At 40.1% G+C, this 19,345-nt stretch overlaps 2 protein-coding genes across 3 annotated transcripts; one reads left to right on the top strand and one right to left on the bottom strand.

The window, feature by feature from the left end:
- Positions 1-1,731: 1,731 nt before the first annotated feature.
- On the top strand, positions 1,732-9,840 carry cUnh6orf89 (chromosome Un C6orf89 homolog). 2 transcript variants are annotated; one of them, XM_080423138.1, is made up of 8 exons: positions 1,732-2,026; positions 2,947-3,215; positions 4,995-5,160; positions 5,725-5,873; positions 7,134-7,285; positions 7,555-7,690; positions 8,378-8,501; positions 8,697-9,840. In XM_080423138.1, the coding sequence occupies exons 2-8, from the start codon at positions 3,027-3,029 to the stop codon at positions 8,777-8,779; spliced, it is 999 nt and encodes a 332-aa protein (XP_080279264.1). In that variant the 5' UTR covers positions 1,732-2,026; positions 2,947-3,026; the 3' UTR covers positions 8,780-9,840. The 2 variants fall into 2 exon arrangements, with proteins under 2 accessions (XP_080279264.1, XP_080279263.1); XM_080423137.1 differs by having other exon boundaries at positions 1,734-2,026; positions 2,955-3,215.
- A 140-nt stretch (positions 9,841-9,980) lies between these two features.
- LOC308081884 (adenosine receptor A1-like) lies at positions 9,981-12,417 on the bottom strand (the record flags this gene model as incomplete). The annotated part of the gene is made up of 2 exons (XM_080423502.1): positions 9,981-11,640; positions 12,026-12,417. 2 exons carry the CDS (start codon positions 12,415-12,417, stop codon positions 11,010-11,012), a joined length of 1,023 nt encoding a protein of 340 aa, XP_080279628.1. The 3' UTR covers positions 9,981-11,009.
- Between the last annotated feature and the right edge of the window lie 6,928 nt (positions 12,418-19,345).

Consider the following 19,345-nt stretch of genomic DNA (forward strand, 5'->3'; position numbering starts at 1 on the left):
GAGTAGGGGAGGTCAAGGAATTTCATCAGGAATAAGGTGAATAATAATAATAAACTTTATTTGTATAGCACCTTTCATGACATGAAATGCAGCTCAAAGTGCTTTACAGAGCAAGAATACAATTACAATTACAACTAATTTAACAATAAAGCAAAAAAGAAAAGAAAAAGCATAAAACAACATTAAAATAATAGCAAAAGGCAGTGAATCAGGCAATACAGTGAGGACATGGATAACAACACAGAGATTTAGAAATCAACCAAAATCAACTAAAAGCAAGAGTGAAGAAGTAGGTCTTGAGCTGTGCTTTAAGCTACCCACAGAGGCTGCCTGTCTTAGGTGTAATGGGAGGTTATTCCATGATGTCGGCCCGTAGAAGCAGAATGCTGCTTAACCGTGTTTTTTATATGTCATTGTAGGTACCTAAAGCAGGTCAGCACTAGAAGACCTGAGGGGGCGGTTTGGAACATATATAGGCTGGCAGTCATAGACATAGGAAGGTGCCAGACCATTTAGAGCTTTATAAACTAGTAAAATAATTTTAAAATCAATCCTAAAAACAACCGGGTAGTGAAGCTAGAACTGGAGTAATATGTTCTCTCATCTTAGTTGTGAGCTTGTAGATCGGCTATTTTCAAATAGCTGAAGTATATAGGGATAAAGTGGGGTTAATGCTAGCCCTAGAATGTCTGTGATCTTACATACATTTCAAGTATTCCAAATTTGGAATACTTGAAATGTATGTAAGATCACAGACATTCTAGGGCTAGGTTAATGCATGTTTTGTACTAATAAAAACAAATCTACAAAGTAACCAGTAAAGTTTTCAAATAATTGTAGTGGTGTAAAAAGTACATTATTTGCCTCTGAGGTGTAGTGGAGTAGAAGTAAAAGTACAGCAAATTTAAAATAATCCAGTAAAGTAAAAATTCCTCAAATATTTATTTAAGTGCAGTACTTGAGTAAATGTACTTAGTTACTTTCACACCACTGGTGGGTGTTACTACACCTCCCCTCTCCACATTGCTGGTTTGAGCTTATCTATGGCTTTACAGGTATAATTGGTTTATTTCACAGCCGGTTTACACATACATTATCCATCCGTATTCGCAAGTAAACAGGAGTTAGCATGCATAAACTGCATGGATAGCTGGCTCTGGCTCCCACTTATCACAGGGGGAGGGCTGTCTTGTCTAAATAATCCTACTGTAGTTGCTGTCCACGTTATATATTTATAGATTGGTAAATGTTTCATCCTTGAAATGTTTGATGTTATAAATTAACGTCCTTGTATTAAAGGAGTAGCTCACCCAAAAGTGGCTTATTTTCTATCAATTACACACCCTATGAAGCCATGAATTGATGGAGATTTTGTTGTTTTTGTCGCATTTCTAAGCCAATAATTTGATGGAATGCGACAAAAACCAAAATATCTCCATGAATTCAAGGCTTCATGGGGCGTGTAATTGATAGAAAATAAATATATATATTTTTCCAAATTGTTCTGTCACGGTTTGCTTGCTGCTATGTTTACCTACCTAACGTTGGAAGTCACCGGTTGCCTAGACAACTATCTAGCCAATCACAGTGCGACAGCACACCCCAGAATATGGGATTCGAGACTGCTGTCAAATGTTTATTGAATAACTGCGCCCCCTGCTGTAAGATGTTGTAACCTACTTTGAGAGACCTAACTTAGCGTTAGTGCTCGCAGATTACACGATCTACCTGATAGTATTGTTTATTTCGTATTATTTTTTCTTTAAAAAAAATATAATAATAATAAATCCCATAAACAATTAAGATGTTATGGTGTTTAAAGTGTGACTTAAAAAAACCCATTATTATTTGGAAGTGAATTTCACGAATCTGCTCATCTGTAGACGGTCGAAAAATTGGCGAATAAGGAAGTACAGGCACAATCTGACATACATGGCGAATTAAGAGCTGTTTTGTGTTTGTTTTCAAAGATAACATGAGGCGCAAGAAACATTGAAGACTGCAGTGGAGCGGATGCATACTTAAGGTAGATTGATTTGGTGATTTGATCTGTTATTTGTGTCGTTGGAAGAAGTAAACATGCTACATGTAAACACCAGCTAGTGACTTCTAGTCGTCCCAGGTTGTTTCTTGGTTTTAACATCATTACACCTGATTAAAACACTATTTGCTTTTATTTACAGTGTGACAATTGATTGATTTTAAAAAACAAAATCAAATTTTAAAACAATGTAACACTATAACATGACTGTTGGCCTTGGAATTGCGTCTTCAAATGAACTATAGCATTAAGTTTATGGAGACTCGCCATCTTGCTAACGTTAGCCAGCCACCTGCTTCGCCATAAACTTAATGTAATCTAATGTTCAACTGCTTTTGGGTCGTTCAGTCTGTAATCTATGTAACATTAGCCTGTCTGGAGAGAAACATTTTAAATCCTGACTTTTTACCTCGTAGTGTGTGTGTCAGTGGTGGAAAGTGTACATTTACTTAAGTACAATTTTGAGGTACTTGTACTTTACTTGTACTGGAGTACTTCCTTATTTCAGTACTTTTACTTCTACTCCACTACATCAGAGTCAAATACTGTACTTTTTACTCCACTACAATTATTAGAAAGCTTTAGTTACTAGTTAGATTACTTTGTAGATTTTGATTATTATTACAAATTATTAACCACTTCGGCCCTATTTCAACTTACTTTTGTACTTTTACTCAAGTACGTTTTGATTACCAGACTTTTAATTGTAACAGAGTGTTTCTACATTGCAGTATTGATACTTTTACTTAAGTAAAAAAAAATTGACTACTTTTTCCACCACGTACGTGTGTGTGTGTGTGTGTGTGTGTGTGTGTGTGTGTGTGTGTGTGTGTGTGTGTGTGTGTGTGTGTGTGTGTGTGTGTGTGTGTGTGTGTGTGTGTGTGTGTGTGTGTGTGTGTGTGTAGGTGTGTAGGTGACACTATGTGCATGGAAGTCCATGGTGGTTGAAGAGCACCAAGCCCATATTGACTGACACTTAAATGCTATGGGGACAACCATGAGTGAGCCTTGCATCTACGACAAGCTGTCAGAGAGTATCGACATCCTGCGCCAGTCTGGCTATCGCTATGGCATGTCAGAGAGGGAGATCGAGAAGTTCATCAAGCAGGTGCTAGAGACCAACGAACCGAGAAGAGACCCTCCTCAGTTCCCCATCCTGCGAGCCACCATCAAGGTGCACTTCAGAGTGTTGAATGATTGTCCAGAATGTGTTCTGATGAGAAGAGCGCCATCGATATGCTCATGCAGTCACTGTAGTTTTTGGCAACGGCTTAAAATGATCACTATAGCATTGGTTCTCAAAGTGGGTTCCGGGGACCCCCAGGGGTCCTTGAGGGAGTTCCAGGGGGTCCCCAGCTAAATGATAGATAGTTAGGAACCAAATGGACCCGTATGGATCTGTAACTCTGAGAGTGTACAAATGTGTACACTCTGAGAGTTACATCAACATTGATTTTACAATATAAATTGGGGTCCCAGAGATAGAAATGGCATTTCTATCAATGGCATGTTCAACTGGGTAAATGTAAAGGTAAATGTATTAAAATGGTTGAAAATCACTGTCTGCTATAGTGCCTTAAAAATCTTCTCTTATGGGGGGCCTTGGCATATCTTTTCAAATGGGGGACCATGGGCTATTAAGTATCAATTTGGGGGTCCTTGACATGAAAAAGTTTGAGAACCACTGCACTATAGGAACAAACCGTATTCTTGTATTATTAGGCTGCGTCTAGTAAATCTTTCGTTTCTACTAGGCACAGTGGCGGCTAGCCAACCAGAACTGTCAGCATTTTATGTTTTTGAACTAATTGGATTGATAAATAATAAAATTGTATACGTTAATTTGATCACATTTGTCACATAAAAAAACCAACAACTTGAACACAACTACAAATCTATCAACATGTCTATGTGCGTGCTTATAGTGATTTAGTGCTCCTTACTCTTTACCAGTGGTGGACACAGACAGTAACAAAGTACATTTAATTGAGTACTGTACTTAAGTACGTATCTGTACTTTACTTGAGTATTTGTATTTTTGGATACTTGTGACTTTCACTCCACTACCACTACGATTTTGGCTCCGCCCCCCGGAAGTGGGTGAAACAGACACTTCAAACACTTTGTTGAATTGTTCAAAAACATTCAACGCTTTTTTTTGGTGAATTTGTATTTTTCTAAGATGCTCCTTTTAACGCAGATTTTTTTAATATTTTTTTAAAACAATTTTATTGGTTACTTTTTTTTTATTTATATTTCATATTTTTTTTTTTTTTTTGGCGTTCGCTTCCCGCGTTCGCGCGTCTTACTTGTTTAATCTGTATCCTGATTGAGTTCTCTGTCCTGGTTGGATAAAATTGGAAATGAAACTGAAACTGAAACGAAAATGCATTTTGTGTTTAATAAAGAGGTGGAGAGACAAGGAGACTCCTAATACTGAACAAACACTCTATAGCAATGAGTACTATCAGAATATCGAGCTATTTAACACTTATTTTAACCAAAGCAAATCACTTACCCTACCTTTAACCACTTAAGCGTTATTTCAAATGTAGTTTAAATAGCAGATCTACAACCTCACAACGTGTCACAATGTCACGTGTTGTGAGGTTGTAGATCTGCTATTTTCACTATTGATATTTTCTGAAAATCTTTTAAATGTTTTTATAAAATCTCAAAAATGTAATACAGCAATACATTGATATTAAAAAGAAATGTACTTTGTAACTCGTACCTTTGAACACTTAAGTATTTTTAAAAGCATGTACTTAAGTGTTTTTAAAAGAAAGTTGGCTACTCCTGTAACTCCTTTAACTCAAGTACAAATTTGACAGAGCAACTTTCAATTGTAGTCAAGTTAATTAATAGTTCACTAGGAGTGTACTTTGAAGTAATGGTGTGGAGTACATTCTCTACCACTGTAATTCAGTGCCCCTTACTCTTTACTCCACAGTTTGTTGTAGCTGTGGGCTTTCTTCTCGTGGTGGTGCTGGCCTTCACCTATCCACAGAACCCTCCCCATCTGGGTCTGGTCAACCTGGGAGGACACAACTGGTCCTCGCCTCTCAGTCACATACGCCTGCTGTCTCTGCCTATTGCAAAGAAGTACAACTTACAAGGTTTAAATGTTACACACACACGCACGCACACACACTCACTCACAGTAATAAATTAACTTAAAGAGTGTAAAAATGGAAATTTAAACTAACATGGATTTGTACTGTGCTCACACGCCCTTGTACTTCTACCCTTGCGAGGACGTTAGACTGACTGCATTCTTTCCCTAACCAACCTTCACCACTACAAGTCTAGGTTGTTTTTTGTTCTCAGAATGGACAACGCAATATATCATTTGTCAATATTGTCCAAATGAGTGATTAGCCACATTATAGATTCTGATGATTTGATTTGATAAGGATTTTACCTTACTTAGTACTGCAAGCATGTCTGGAATCCTAGGATCCTATTCCCATAATAGTGCACCTTGATTCCATGCACCTTGAGTAGGTGGAGTAATTAATTCTCAGTTTGAGGGTGCTAGTAACACCAGGATCAACACAGGAGTCATAATGGAAATGTCTCATTCTGTCCCAATTATCTGAGAGGATCTCATCCTAACTTATCGTTCTTGAATGTGACTCCTTATTAACGCTTACTGATTATATCACATTTCTCTCCTGCAGGCTTCCATGAGTGGTGGAGTGCAGGTGCTCTCCGACATAACCTAGTGAACTGTTCAGGCTGTGCTCAGGTCTCTTCTGTGCTGGAGGTCCCTGAGACCCTAAGAGAGACTGTGGCCCTACGTAGGGGCCCCCAGCCTGTACTGCTGAAGGTAATGACAACACAATGCATAGCCATGATGCAGTTATGTTAACCAAGTACATTTGTTTTTTGATGTACTTTAAAATGGCACATTGACACGGATTTACATTGACACAGTGACACCGCCCTGTTTTTGTTTTTTTTACTTTACTAACAAAGTAACACATTCTGCTGTTTCTGACATAATCCTATCAATAGTACAATATCTAGAAGTCTGTGTTCTATCTTCCAATGACTAGCAAGGTTGTACAAGAAAAGGACTGCTTCAACAGCATTAATTTTGAAAAATGAAAATCCTAAATGCCTTAATATGAACTATTCATTGCTTCTCTATTTTGTTTCTGATTTTAAACGTCTCCTTCTTGAGCCACGATAGGGTAATAAAATGTATGAAAATAAAATAGAAGGGTTTCCTCATCTCATTAATACCACTGTCAAAGTCGTTTTGACATAAGTGTTGTGTTCAAAAATCACTGTTCAAGGTATCCCTTTGAGGGAAAACATTGTAATTTAGCATGTGGGGAACTTGATTCAACCAATGATGCAAATTGAGGAACGAAAAGACATCCATGCCAGAAAGGGAAGTTAACATGAAACTTTGGGAGAGTCTCTTTCTTTGGTGTTTCGCCCATGGGCGACAGACATAGACAGGGTTTTGAGGTTAGGTTTAGGCATAATTTCTGTGAGGTTAAGGTAAGGGTTAGTTATAGTGTTTGTGAGGTTAGGGTTGGCTTTAGGCATAGTTTTAGTGAAGTTAAATGTCAGGGTTTAGACGCAATCAAGGCGAAACACCAAAGAAAGAGGGAGTCCCATGAAAGTTTAGTCCAGTGTCCAGCCTTATAGTAAGTATAGGGTGACCATATTTTCAACCCCCCAAACCGAGACCCTTACATGAATGCGCATGTTCATGCTCACCCATCATGCGTAGTTGCGTACATGTATACGCACCATAATCGTTGCATACAGGCAACAACTGATTGACACACATGTCACGTATTCTGATTGGTTAGTTGATCATGTACATGATAAACGTCTATGCTATCACTGAAAATGGCTATTATTATTTTAATTATGCTGAAAACTGGGACAATTTGGTAGTGAATTTTGAAAAACTGTGTATTTGTGTGTTTTAGAGATATTTATGCTTGAAACCAACCAAGGCGTCTGGGCACCCTAATTAAGTAGCCAAAAAAACAATGTTCTTTCTTTCTCCTTTATGCATTCTTTCATCCCTCTCTGCTCCTGTACGCCATCCTGTCGGTCTGCCCAGGGAGGGAAGTCTTTTTGCCTGCAGAGACAGCAGCTGGAGGAACTCTACTCAGCCCATTCAGGCTCCATGTCCATTCTACTGGAGGAGGAGGACAGCTTACTGGCCTATGAACAAGGCTTCCCCCAAGGGCCTGCCAACTTCACCCTGCTCTGGTAAATGTCCTTCACTTATTCATTTTCAGACTCATTTCTGTGAGTCTCCAAGCATGCTGTGATTATGTTTTTAAAGGAGAGTAGGCAGCTCACCCTGTATTTTGTTCTCTATTGACACATATTGTTTTTACGTTTTAAGAGAGAATGAGATTCATGTTGTCTTCCAGTAATGAATTCCTTAGCAGGCTTGCAAAAAGTGGCTATTGTTTTATGCGACTCACACAGTCAGGAATGAAATCCTTTTACATTCTGTGTCTTTCTTTAACTAGGAGATTTAGCTTTGCTACCAGAGAAAAGGTACTGCGGTGGCTGTTCCCTAAAGCAGAGCTATGTCCCCTGCTGGACAGTGCTGGTACTACACTACAGCGCTGCTTGGTCACCCACAGCACAAACACACAGAGCACGGTGAGTTTAGTATGTGTTTGCTTACTTTGGGGTTCACTCTGCATGCACGTTTTTGTGTCTGAGAGCGTTTTAAGATTTTAATATGTGTGATGCGGAAGTACAAAGTAAGCTTATGTGTCTGTGTCTGCTGCAGTGTTGAAAGTGAAACTTCTGACCACTTGCAACGGTGGTTTGCAACATTCTAAAACTGGACAGTCCACATCCAGGCTACTTCCTTGATGCACAGACTCCAGTACATGACAGCACAATTTCCATATTATATTGTAGACAACCATCTACCAATACTACTAGCAACTCCAGGCTATAGAATTTCTGCAGCCGAGGGGTCTGTCCTTCCCGATTATGGGAATGAAAACTTGTGGGTGAAACAGTATTTCCTGATAAGTGATCATTGTGTTTTGTATAAATGTGTTGCTAATGTGCGACCTCATTGCTCTGATTTGGCATCCTTGCGAAGATAAACACAGAAATCATAATACTGACCATGACCTATGATACATTCTGAAACGTGTTGCTTGGTATTTGGCACATCTCATGAGACTCAATAAGCCAGCCGGCACCAGCAGACCTCCGATGGCGTGATTCAGAATCGGACTGCCACAATTTTTCTGTGCAACATTCTAAACTTGTTTTGTCTCATGGTGAATCTTTGGTCTGAAGTAGGCTGTCATGTTGTGTGTGTTCCAGGGGGTTGGTGTGCTGGGCTGGTTGGTGGTTGGAGAGGGGCTGCCCACAGTCCGTGTGCTCCCTGTCCACCGGTGTCAGAAACACTGCAGCTCCTTCAATCTCTGGCTAGGACCTGGAGACATGGGTAATACTTCACATACTGTATACACATACACGTTGTCACTGCACCTTGTGCAATAGAAGTGACATACTGTATACTTTATATATATCGTTGGGGCTCTAGTAAAATACAATGGCAGTTAGGTAAGTGGACTTAACCTCACTTACCCACACTATTGCAAGCTAACCGTTTTGACCTTTTCTTCTTTGACCTGACTAGTGTATGCTGATTCCCGCTACTGGCAGATGGAGCTCTTCCCTGGGAGGGGCCAAAACATAATCTGTGACGGTTCAGCCATTTGAAGAGGAGTCCTCTTACAATGTGGACAGTAAAGTTAAAAGGGAAAAGGGGGGGGAGAGAGCAAGGACTTGGACATTCTTTACTTGGATGGAAGACCTCTCTCTCTTATCCACACTGCTGCCAGTTGGCTAAAAGATGTGTAATTTTTTGTTCAGGTGTATTGTGACTAATTAGAGTTGTTTGACCGTTATGGGACTGGACACAAAATGTGAAAACTTAAGAACGAAAGGTTTCCCCACTTGTGTCTCTAAAAGCCCAAGTCTTAAAAGCCCATGTCTTTAAAATCTGCTCTTTCTGGTAACTTAATTCCTATTACCAAAATCAATTCTGTAATACTAAACACTTCTGGTTGAATATTTCCTTAACTATTTCAAGTCTGACAGGATATAGTTCACTGTTTCTCAGCAAGTTGGATCAGGACCCAAAAGTCGGTCTTGAGCTGTTCTCACAGGGCCACGGACAAATAACTTTAATAGAGGATTATATTTTATTATTTAATAGACTGTATTTGATTCTGCCTTCATGGTCTGTGCAAAACTGAGATCCCATTTTGAAACCAGTTGAGCATTACTGATCTAGGTAATGGAATGTCTTGTTGTCTCACATTTGGGTATATTGTACTTTCTTTTGGAGATGGCTGGGATGATTTATGATGCATTTGTATCGTGGAACAGGTGGCCTTTGTGTCCCATTGAGAAGAGTGGGAAAATAAGTCATCTGTGGTCTGGAAGTGCACAAAATAAATTCTACATTGGAAAATTTCTCATATGACATTGTGGCACTGCTCATGCAAATACCTGTTTCACAATATGTCAGGTTTAAAGTTAACGAGATGAACATGTTTTTTTTGTGTGTGTTAATGGTGTGGTTTGTCAGCAGTTGAATTCATGTTCCTTTCAGCTATGATTGGCTGTGCTAGTGCCATAGCTTTTAAGGGGATCTCAGTTATTTCAAAGTTGGGTGCCTCTCTCAGCCTATACATTTTGTCAAATTTATTTGCTAATTGTCATTGCTTTTCTGTCTGTCATCCTTTTGCCTGTAAAAGCACTTTATTGAGCCAGTATTTAATTGTCACATTCAGTTATTTGGTTCTTTAATAGAATTTTGCCAATCACTCTTAATTTATCTGCATTTTTAATGACTTTGAAGTTGATTTTGTAACTTATTGTGATCAACGAACTGCGTTTGTTTAAGCTGAGCAACAATATTTACAAGTCATAAAATCCTAAGGCATTGTATTAAAGACACAAAACACAAGCAGATGAAAATTAATGTTTTGATAAAATCTTTTTATTCTATTAAAAATAAATTACTGGAGTTCAGGTAGAGTAAACCACCCACAAAACGAATTGTGGTAGCTATACTGGATTGCCAAAAATGATCAAACTAAAGCGTCAATGCAAAACGCATGCCGGACTTAAGCATATTTTAAACTATAGCTGTGACACAATCACAGACGTTGGCTTACAACTGAACTAGTCAGTAGGAGTGCAGGTAATTTGTAAGTGAACTACCCATAAAATAGTTTGAGGGAGATACTGTATTAAATGTGAAACATTACTAACCCACTTCTCAGATGTACAGTATATTAATGTCTTATGGAATGACAAAAGATGCTAAATGGAATGACAAGAAATAAAGAATATTTTGTTGAAATGGTCAAACAATACAAAATAATCCTTTAAAGATTTTCACAGCCACTTAACAGATGGATGAATTCTGAAATTATAATTCATAACGCAGTTATAAACCACTATTATAATGCTTTATTTGATAATATTTGTGGTTTATTCCTACACAAATCAAAATAATTGCCAAGATAGTCGGGTCATAAAACTTGCAGAGCTGGAACTAGGTCACAGATACATGAAATGGAAATGAAACTTGTTTACCGTCGAAGATTTTAAAGCTAAGTGGAAGCTCCTTTTCCTGTCAGCAAAACCATTTCCTGAATGAATACTGTTCATGAGTCCAGCTTTTCTTAAAATTGACATTGTGGTGATTTTGTAATATGAAATCATTACACATAATGCCAAATCTTCCATTAATTTCACCGTCAAATATTACCTTCAAGGTTGCTCTATGAATGTATACTGTCTTGTACTGTACAAGTGTTTGTAAAGCACAGAGAATGAATTTCATTGTGAAAATCTTCAATCCAATTGGCCCTTCAGAACAAAGGAGACCATTAAGCTTATATTGCAAGTAGGTTTGTCAAGAATGTTGTTGGCTTCAGACCTTGTTGACCGGGCTGTTGTCTGTAGTCTGACTGCTCTGACTTCCTTGCTGGTCTTCTCCACATACAAAATATAGTTTCCATATCTTCTGGTAGGCCAACTGGATCTTTTTGATTTTCAATGGATACACCACTGGGTTGACAGCTGAGTTAGCATGGGACAGCAGGATGCCGATGTAGAATGCTGCGTTGGGTATGTTTGTTGTCTTAGAAAAGTAGGTCATACAGTTCATGATGTGTAGAGGGAGCCAACCAAGGGCGAAAATGGCCAAGACTAGAGACAGAGATCCTGCTAGGCGTCTCTCTTTCTGTAGGTAGGCATGAGACGGGGAACCGCTTCCTGGTCCTTCTCGGAGATGCCTCCGGATGGTACAGAAGATGTAGCAGTACATTATGGTCATAACCAGTAAGGGTGTCAGTGTGCAGAGGAAGAAGTTGAAGTAAACCAGATATGAGTATGGAATAACGGCTGTGAACTCGCAGACAATAGTAGATGAGTTTACAGATAAAGGCTTGGAGAGATGATTGTACCACCCAAACATCGGGGTGAAACTCAGCAGTATGGCCACAAGCCAGCACACAGCCACCACCAGCCAAGACCGTCTTTGTGTTACAGTATTTCTGTACCTACAGAAGAGAATTGTTGGTATGATAATATGCTGTCCACACGGTCATGAAAACAATTAAGCAGCTGTTAGGCAGTTTGTCTGTGTGGAGGAGAAGATGCTACAGTATAGGTACCCTTAGGTGGCCATGAACTGTCTAGCCCTGTTACATTTGTTTCCCTGTAAATTAATATTAATTTGTGGATTCAAATAAAACATTTAAGTGTGTGTGTGTGTGTGTGTGTGTGTGTGTGTGTGTGTGTGTGTGTGTGTGTGTGTGTGTGTGTGTGTTAGTAAACCAAATAAACTTGCAGTGCTATAAGTAAAAAAAAAGAAAAAAAAGTGTACAACATCTACTGTTTTCATGGGTAAAACTGGTTATGCTGTGCAGATCAGAGACAGCTCACCTGAGAGGCATGAAAACACGGAGGTAGCGATCCACAGCGATTGCCAGTAGAGACAAAACTGATGCCACTGTCAGCAGGATCACCACACAGTTGATGAAAAGACATGAGAAGAACGAGGTCTGTGGCCGTCCATTCACCACCACAGCGATCGGTATGGTCACACAGCCCACCATGAAGTCAGCCACAGCCAAAGAGGCTATAAAGAAGAAGGTGGGCTGTCGTAGGTGTTCACTGGAACCCACTGCCCAGATCACCAACATGTTACCCAGACAGCAGCCAATGGCTATCAACACTTCCAGTGCTATGTAGAGCACTGTTCCCACATCCACTGTGTCACCTATCACACTGTTAGGACCACCAACAGTGTTGTTGATCACTGGCATGATGGCCATCCTGAGAAGTGAATAAGCAGAGTAGTGCAGTGCAGTGCAGTGCCTCTTATCGTCTTGTCACTCTTGTGCAACTTATGAGTAAGTTAAGTCTCACTGCTTTGCCTTTTCGTTCATTCTGAGCTCACATTGCTCATTTGTGTGCAGGCGTTGATATGGAAATGTGTATTATTTTGAGATGTGTTGGACTGCACGTGAATTTTGTTTTGTTTATCACAGTTAAGTATTTGCATTAGTTAGAATCATCATAAAACATTTCTGTTTTTTTCAAGCTGTGAATGAGAAAATGAACAAATGTTGCTTTAACACTTTATGAAAAAGATGCACATTTAGGAAATCCAATAAGCAAGAATATTTAAATATTATTTCTATATTTCTTATTTGTGCTATTCGAGTTAACAGCATTTTTATTTATTGTTTTGTTTTATTTATATTTTATTTTATTAACAACTCTTTCCTAGTGCTAGTACCGATCTCTTTCTGAATACTCTCCCAAATGTCAATGACAAAATCTGTTGGGTATTTATAAGGAAACTCACATAATAGCATTTCCTTTTCCAAAAATAAACCATAAGTAGCGATTCCAGCAAATGAAAAGGTATCTAGTGATTAAACTGGTAGAATATTGACAGGCAAAGTTATGAACCACACAGACGGCCAAAAGTCTGTGCACGATAAACTGCAAGTAGGGATTTTATTCACTCTCATTATATCACACTCATCATCTCTGAGCTCGCATTTCTCTCAAAAATGGTGTGCACCAGGGTGTGTTGCAAAGGTTAAAAGGAGAGTGAAGCAGGCAGCAACAGAGGGAAGGAGGCGCAGAGACAAGGAGAGTGAGGACCAAGGTCTGGCAAGAGAGAGAACATCTAAAAGAGTTCAGAGGCTGGGTGGACGGGGACGAGGACGGGGACGGGGACACCACAGCCGGGGAAAAAGGCCATGCGTGAAGGACATTCCGTGTGACACTGGCTTGAGAATGTTGCATGGTAATAGGCGGGGAGTGCTTTGTTCGCCTGTTGGGGGCCCAGTCTATGGGAGGCTGCAAAGGAGAGAGACGGCAATGTCATACAAGAGACAGAGATGCCAACAGAAAGACGCCAAGGTAAGAGAGACAGGAGTGGGGGAACGCGACACCAGAAGCGGTCATGGAGGACCACCCGAGAAGGAGATGCTGACCAAGTGCTACACATGAACCAACTGTAGCAGTAGAGCAGTAACACTTTGCCTGGCTGGTGAGTAGCCGGACACCGTAGCACTCAGTTTGGAGTGTCGTGCAAATGGGCATTGGTGGTCGTGTGTATGGGAGATCTGGCTCGTGATGACTTCCCCAGACCGATGCCTGGACTAGCTGGCCCCTGCCATATATTTTATTCTATTGTTGCTTTTAGTATTATAGTTTTAGTTTTGGGTGCCTGCTTATGGTGTTTTATTTTATTGTTGTGGCATTTTGGTTTTAGATCTCCACTGTACAAGGGGTTTAATTAACCTTTCCATTTCCAGTTTATTTTGGTCTTGCCTGTTTCATTTGGCAGTGGCTCAGGAGGTAGAGCGGTCCCTTAGGAAACGGAATGTTCCCGGTTCGATCCCTGACTCCCCCTGGTTCAGTGTCTTGAGCAAGACACTGAACCCCAAACTTTCCCTGATGAGCAGGTTGGTGCCTTGCATGGTTTCCTCCTCCTTCGGTGTGTGAATGGGTGAATGTAATGCACTTTGGATACAGCTGCTACATAAATGTACCATTACCATTTATAAATGCACAATCTATTTAATGTTGCTCTTCCTGTGGTTAAACAAACCTGTGGTTTTAGTATATCCTTCCTTCCTTGCACGAAACAGGTGTAGTCGGTTGGTGTTTTTCAAGTATTTATTTAGAAGCACATGCACTTACACTAAGCACAAGCAGCAACAGCATGGCAGAGTAGCAATATATGATGATGGGTGCAGAAACATATGGAAGTAAGTGTAGCCTACTTCAATTTTCTTTCATTAAATGTATTTAACAAATATGAACTTGGTATTGTATGGCTTTCGGTTTTAATTATTTTATTATGCCTTTATGTGTAGTGTTTATTGGGGTTTATGTGCATATGTGTGCTATAAACTTTGAAGATTGTGAGCAGAGCACCCCTCTTCATTTCCCCCATTAAGTTGAATGCAGTTGAATTATGAATACAATTGTTCCTACTTAACTTTCATGTCACCGTGGGCGACACCAGCATACGACAAAGTATAAAATAGGGCATAAGTGGTTGAATGTGGCTGTCACGGGGCGTCTTTATGAGGATTAATCCACCAGTCACACATACCTTAAAGAATAACAATTTACTGAAGCATAAACCTCAACCACACTCACAAATGTTGATTTTGTCATAAAACTTCAAGCTGACCTCAGCTTGAAGTTGAGGTCAGCTGACCTCAAAATTCCTTGATGCCATTTTTGTTAACTTATGACTCATATAATCAATAGTTATATTGTATATTAGCACTATATAAATATGTTTTTATTAATTCATTTAACAAAGTAATTAGCTCTATTAGATGAATGCAAAGATAATGAGAAAGAATTGTGTCTAGAGATGTGAAACATTGACTTTATTGTAGCTACTGTATTTCTTTTTAATTGTATGTTCTGTCTTGTCTGCACAAGTCTGCCTTGCACCATCTGGAAGTGTTGACGTTTTCTTTTTTTTTTGCTGTTGCTATAACAGCTATATAACACTGACTAGTTTTCCCACAATAGACTGTGTATGTGGACCACCATATTATGATGGTAAAGGCATGCACAGCATGCTTTACGACACAAGGTACAATAAAAGTGAGTTAGTGCCTTGTCACTGACCCACTAATGCACGTTGGATTTAATCTCCGCTTCTGTAGCCTGCCCTAGAGCCGTGATTCTGGAGCTAAAGCTACACTTCCAAAGCCAAAAAACCCTACAGTGTTAATTAGAAGATGCATAGATGATTAAAGTCATGGTGGCAGCCATCTTTAATTTTGAAAGGCAGAGACTAGACCTTGTCAGTGGAATTGCATTGTTTGGGAACAGCTTGTGTCCAAGTGTATTATCTGTCAGCTACTGATATTCACAATCACTGCAACAGGAAAATAAATAACTTGGACCCATTTAGAATGTTTATGTTGTCAAATGTGAAAAGATCTATGGAAATGTGTATTTTAAAATCTCTCATATTCTATGAAATTAGATTCTGATTCCAATATAGCCTAAGTCTCTCCCCTTCCGGTGGACCAGCAATTTCCGAACTGATTAAACTATAAGTCAATAATTAGAAACTATCTATATTGATTCATTTCTTCCTTTCATAAATTTAAAATAAAAAAGGCAATTCCCGCATACACTTATCACACTCGTTTCGATCAGAAGATCTTTTTCGTCTTAAGAAATTGCTTGCGTGTGGGAATTGACTATTTTCTTTGGAATTGGATCTTCGCTGGAAAACACCCTTGTGGTACGGCGATCCGCCTGGAAAGCAGGCACGTTCCAGACCATAATGCAATCCCACTGCTGGAGTAGACGCAGAGTTGTAACCGCTGTTCTTTTTCTGGTGGCCTTCTCATCCTCCAGAAAGAAAGAACAACTATTAGAATCCGGTCAGATCTCTAGGTTACCACTAGTTTAGCCTTTGTGTGACTCCAGTTTGCTTCTGTGACACCAAGGTCATGCTGAGTGTCCGTAGTACTTCTGGACCGCTGGACGCTCTTCCTGTTGTACTAGATGATCACTGTACTGGTGGGAGAGTCAACATTACCAGTATTCCTTCCTGGTCGGTAGTGCCGGTAAGTGAAATCAAAGGCTGCCAATGGGCTACCCACAGTTGTTCAGTGGCATCTAACTTGAGGGTTTGAAAGTAAGTGTTATTGTCGATATAAATGCACTTACAGCCTTCAACAAATTCTCGGAATTTATCAAGGAATTTCATAGAGCTGTAATTCTCCATGTTGGTCTCAGAACTACGTACTGAACAACTGGCATAGGCCACTGACTTTAACCCTTTTTGTTCTTATGAAAGGATAGGCCCTAACGCTTAGCATCGACCGCTAAGACAAAGGGCTTGGTGAAGTCAGTGAAAGCTAAAGTGCACTTGTGGACATCCTTTTCAAGTCATTGAAGCTTTGCTCGCCCTCCTCAGTTCGCATATTGGGCAGTACTGCAGCTCGCCTTGCTCTGCTTTCTTTGGCGATTTTAATAACAACCACAAGTTGGTGGGGTGCAGCTACAGTAACTGTGCAAAACCCTTTACAAAGAGATGGTTATAGCTATGTTTGATGGATGGGCGCCTCATCAAAAAGGGGTATCTAATTTTTTAATCGTCTCTGTAAACCCTAAACCTCCCTCCTGTTTAGCAAAGATGTGACTATATGATTACCTCTTATAATAACTTATATAATAATAAATTAAGATCTGAGCAACCAGGCTCCATGGGCATGGGGAACTTTTGGGCAGGTAACTTTGACAAAATATACTGAGTGACCTCGTGCTGTAGAAGGAGAACATTTACCTGTGTTTGTTCTATAGGTGGGTGTTACCAGATCGTTGTTTACGCTCCCTCTACTATTGTGGCTGTCGCTAATTGTTTGGAGGTATTTAGTCAGATATGTGGGTATTGATATTGAGGGCATTGAGGGCAAAGTCGCATTGACTATTTTGAAAGCCAATCCCATTTTTCCTTGTTTAATCCTGCCCTCTACCCTGAGCCATCCTAGGCTAGCAAAATGTGTGGGGAAAAAGTAGGTTGTGGGCCCCAGGCCGAGAAGAAGTCAAATCAGTTTGTTTTGGGAGGTTTGAAGCTTGGTGACATTGAGATGTTGGAGTACCAGGAGGTGGAAACATAGTCAAAGTGGCATTGAATGAGGGCTCCGGCTAGAGTCCTGAGAGCACTTTTGTTGACAAAAGAGGAAATTCTGCCCAAAAGTCTTGTTCTTTGATGTACTTTTTTGATCACCTTTGTTGCCATGCTTTCACCTGTCTATTTGTTTTTGTCAAGAATACAGCCCAATCTCTTCTTTGATAGAGATTACTGTGTCATCAACTCGAACCTTGAAATCATTTACATTTATGTTACTCAAGGAATGTTTATTAGCTGCCTTCAAAGCCAACCACCCACATGATCGAAGTTTATGGATTATGGTTATGAGAGTTCTTATCCCTTCCTAACCCCCATTGTGTGACAGGCCACGTACATCAACATCAGCCCCACAGTGTTGAAGCTCAGCCTGAGTTTGCGCCGAAGGTGTCTCACCCTCATCCGGCTTCCTGTGGCAGTGTGGGATGTTGCCTGTCAATAATCTTTCACTCCTGCTGCAATGATGTTATTGCAGGCTAACATAGGAAGAGGAGGAACCATGCAGCTCTTTCAAGATGGTTAAGATGGTATCTGACTGCTCCTGCTCTGCCATTGAATGAAATCTAATCTCGGTTTTTGCTTCCCCCTCCAAATGGTCATAAAGTAAGAGGGCCTTCTCTTTGGCAGTCATATTGTTATCTCTCAGACATGACTACATTCTCTATCCAATCATGAATTGATAGCTCAATAGTCTCGCATGGCCAGACTGATGCCTCCCACAATTTTCAAATGTTTCTGGTCATACAGTCTGGGACTCGGAAGCTCTGATCATGTTTAAAATATAAAGCGGATGTGAAGCCTCCTCCACACTTCCGTTTCGTCTTTACAGTCGTGCAAATTTATCCTAATATAAATAAAATATTTTAGCATATATAGCTTGATGCTAAGCAGAATTTTTCGTGAACGGAAGTGCCAGCTTCCTCTCTCGGATGTGTAGTTCCAGACTCTATATAGCATTCGGAGATTGTAGAATAGTTGTCTGGCTACGCAAGACTAATAGCTCAAGAACCTAGAAGTGGGGGCACTTCCTCTCCCTTTGAATGTAGACTTGTGGCGCAAGCAAGTTTGGTGAAGCCAAATTGCTACTGGGGGTAACCCCTAGCCTGATTATCAGCCTGAAGCTGCGTGGAGCTTCAGTCTGAAATTGGCTCCAGTATTGGTGATTACAAGGGGGAGGGGATTCGAAATTTCCTTAAACCAATCACAAGAGATCCAAGGATCCGCCTACACCTGACGTCATCGCACAGCTTGCTTTAGCAGATATTCGCTGATTGGCTTGTCGTTAGACCCACCCCCACCTCCGACTCTCATTGGACGGTACTTTTTGTACAGAATAAATCCTAGGTTCACATTTCAACACCATCCCAAGAGGGGCAGTCCACTCAGAGAGTGGGCGGGGTCTATGGTCTGGAACCAGGCTAGATAACCCCAGCATTAGTAGTGGTAACAAGAGTATTAGTACCTGTATTTAAACCTCCTCGTGCAGAGCCAAAAGTTCCTCCATATCCTGATCCACACAGTCAGCTCAGCGGCACGGTTTATGACTTTGCTACAGTTAGACAAAAAAGTAGAATACAATAGAAAACAAAAGGGAGTCCAGCTCCAGCCACGGTTTCTATTTCAACAAAATAAAATAAACCCAAAATATTTACAAAAAGTGATGCCTCTTTGAGAATCCTGCCGACTATGCCAAAAATGTACTACCTGGTGCTGAATATCCCTGACTACGCCAGCTCCCGGGGCAGGAGGAAGGAACCCTTAAACCAGGCGTCCGCAACTAAGCTTGGCCTTTGGCCAATTTATTATTAGATGGCAGGCCAGAACACATATAAGGCTAATTTATTAAATTGATAGTAAAATATATTTTACTGGAACTCCGCAACAGACCACCTTATAAGACATAGGCCTACATTGGTGGGAGATGCAGAGAAATAATGATAAAATAAATTAGCTGTAATACGTGGCATAATAAACTACTGTACACTGAAAGATAGGCCACTTGTCCAAATTGGAAGCATCAAATTGTATCTACTGTATATTTGGTTATTAACAATTTGAATCGTATC

Source organism: Gymnoscopelus braueri (genome assembly GCF_963280865.1).
Source record: "Gymnoscopelus braueri genome assembly, chromosome: 3".
Lineage (NCBI taxonomy): Eukaryota > Metazoa > Chordata > Actinopteri > Myctophiformes > Myctophidae > Gymnoscopelus > Gymnoscopelus braueri.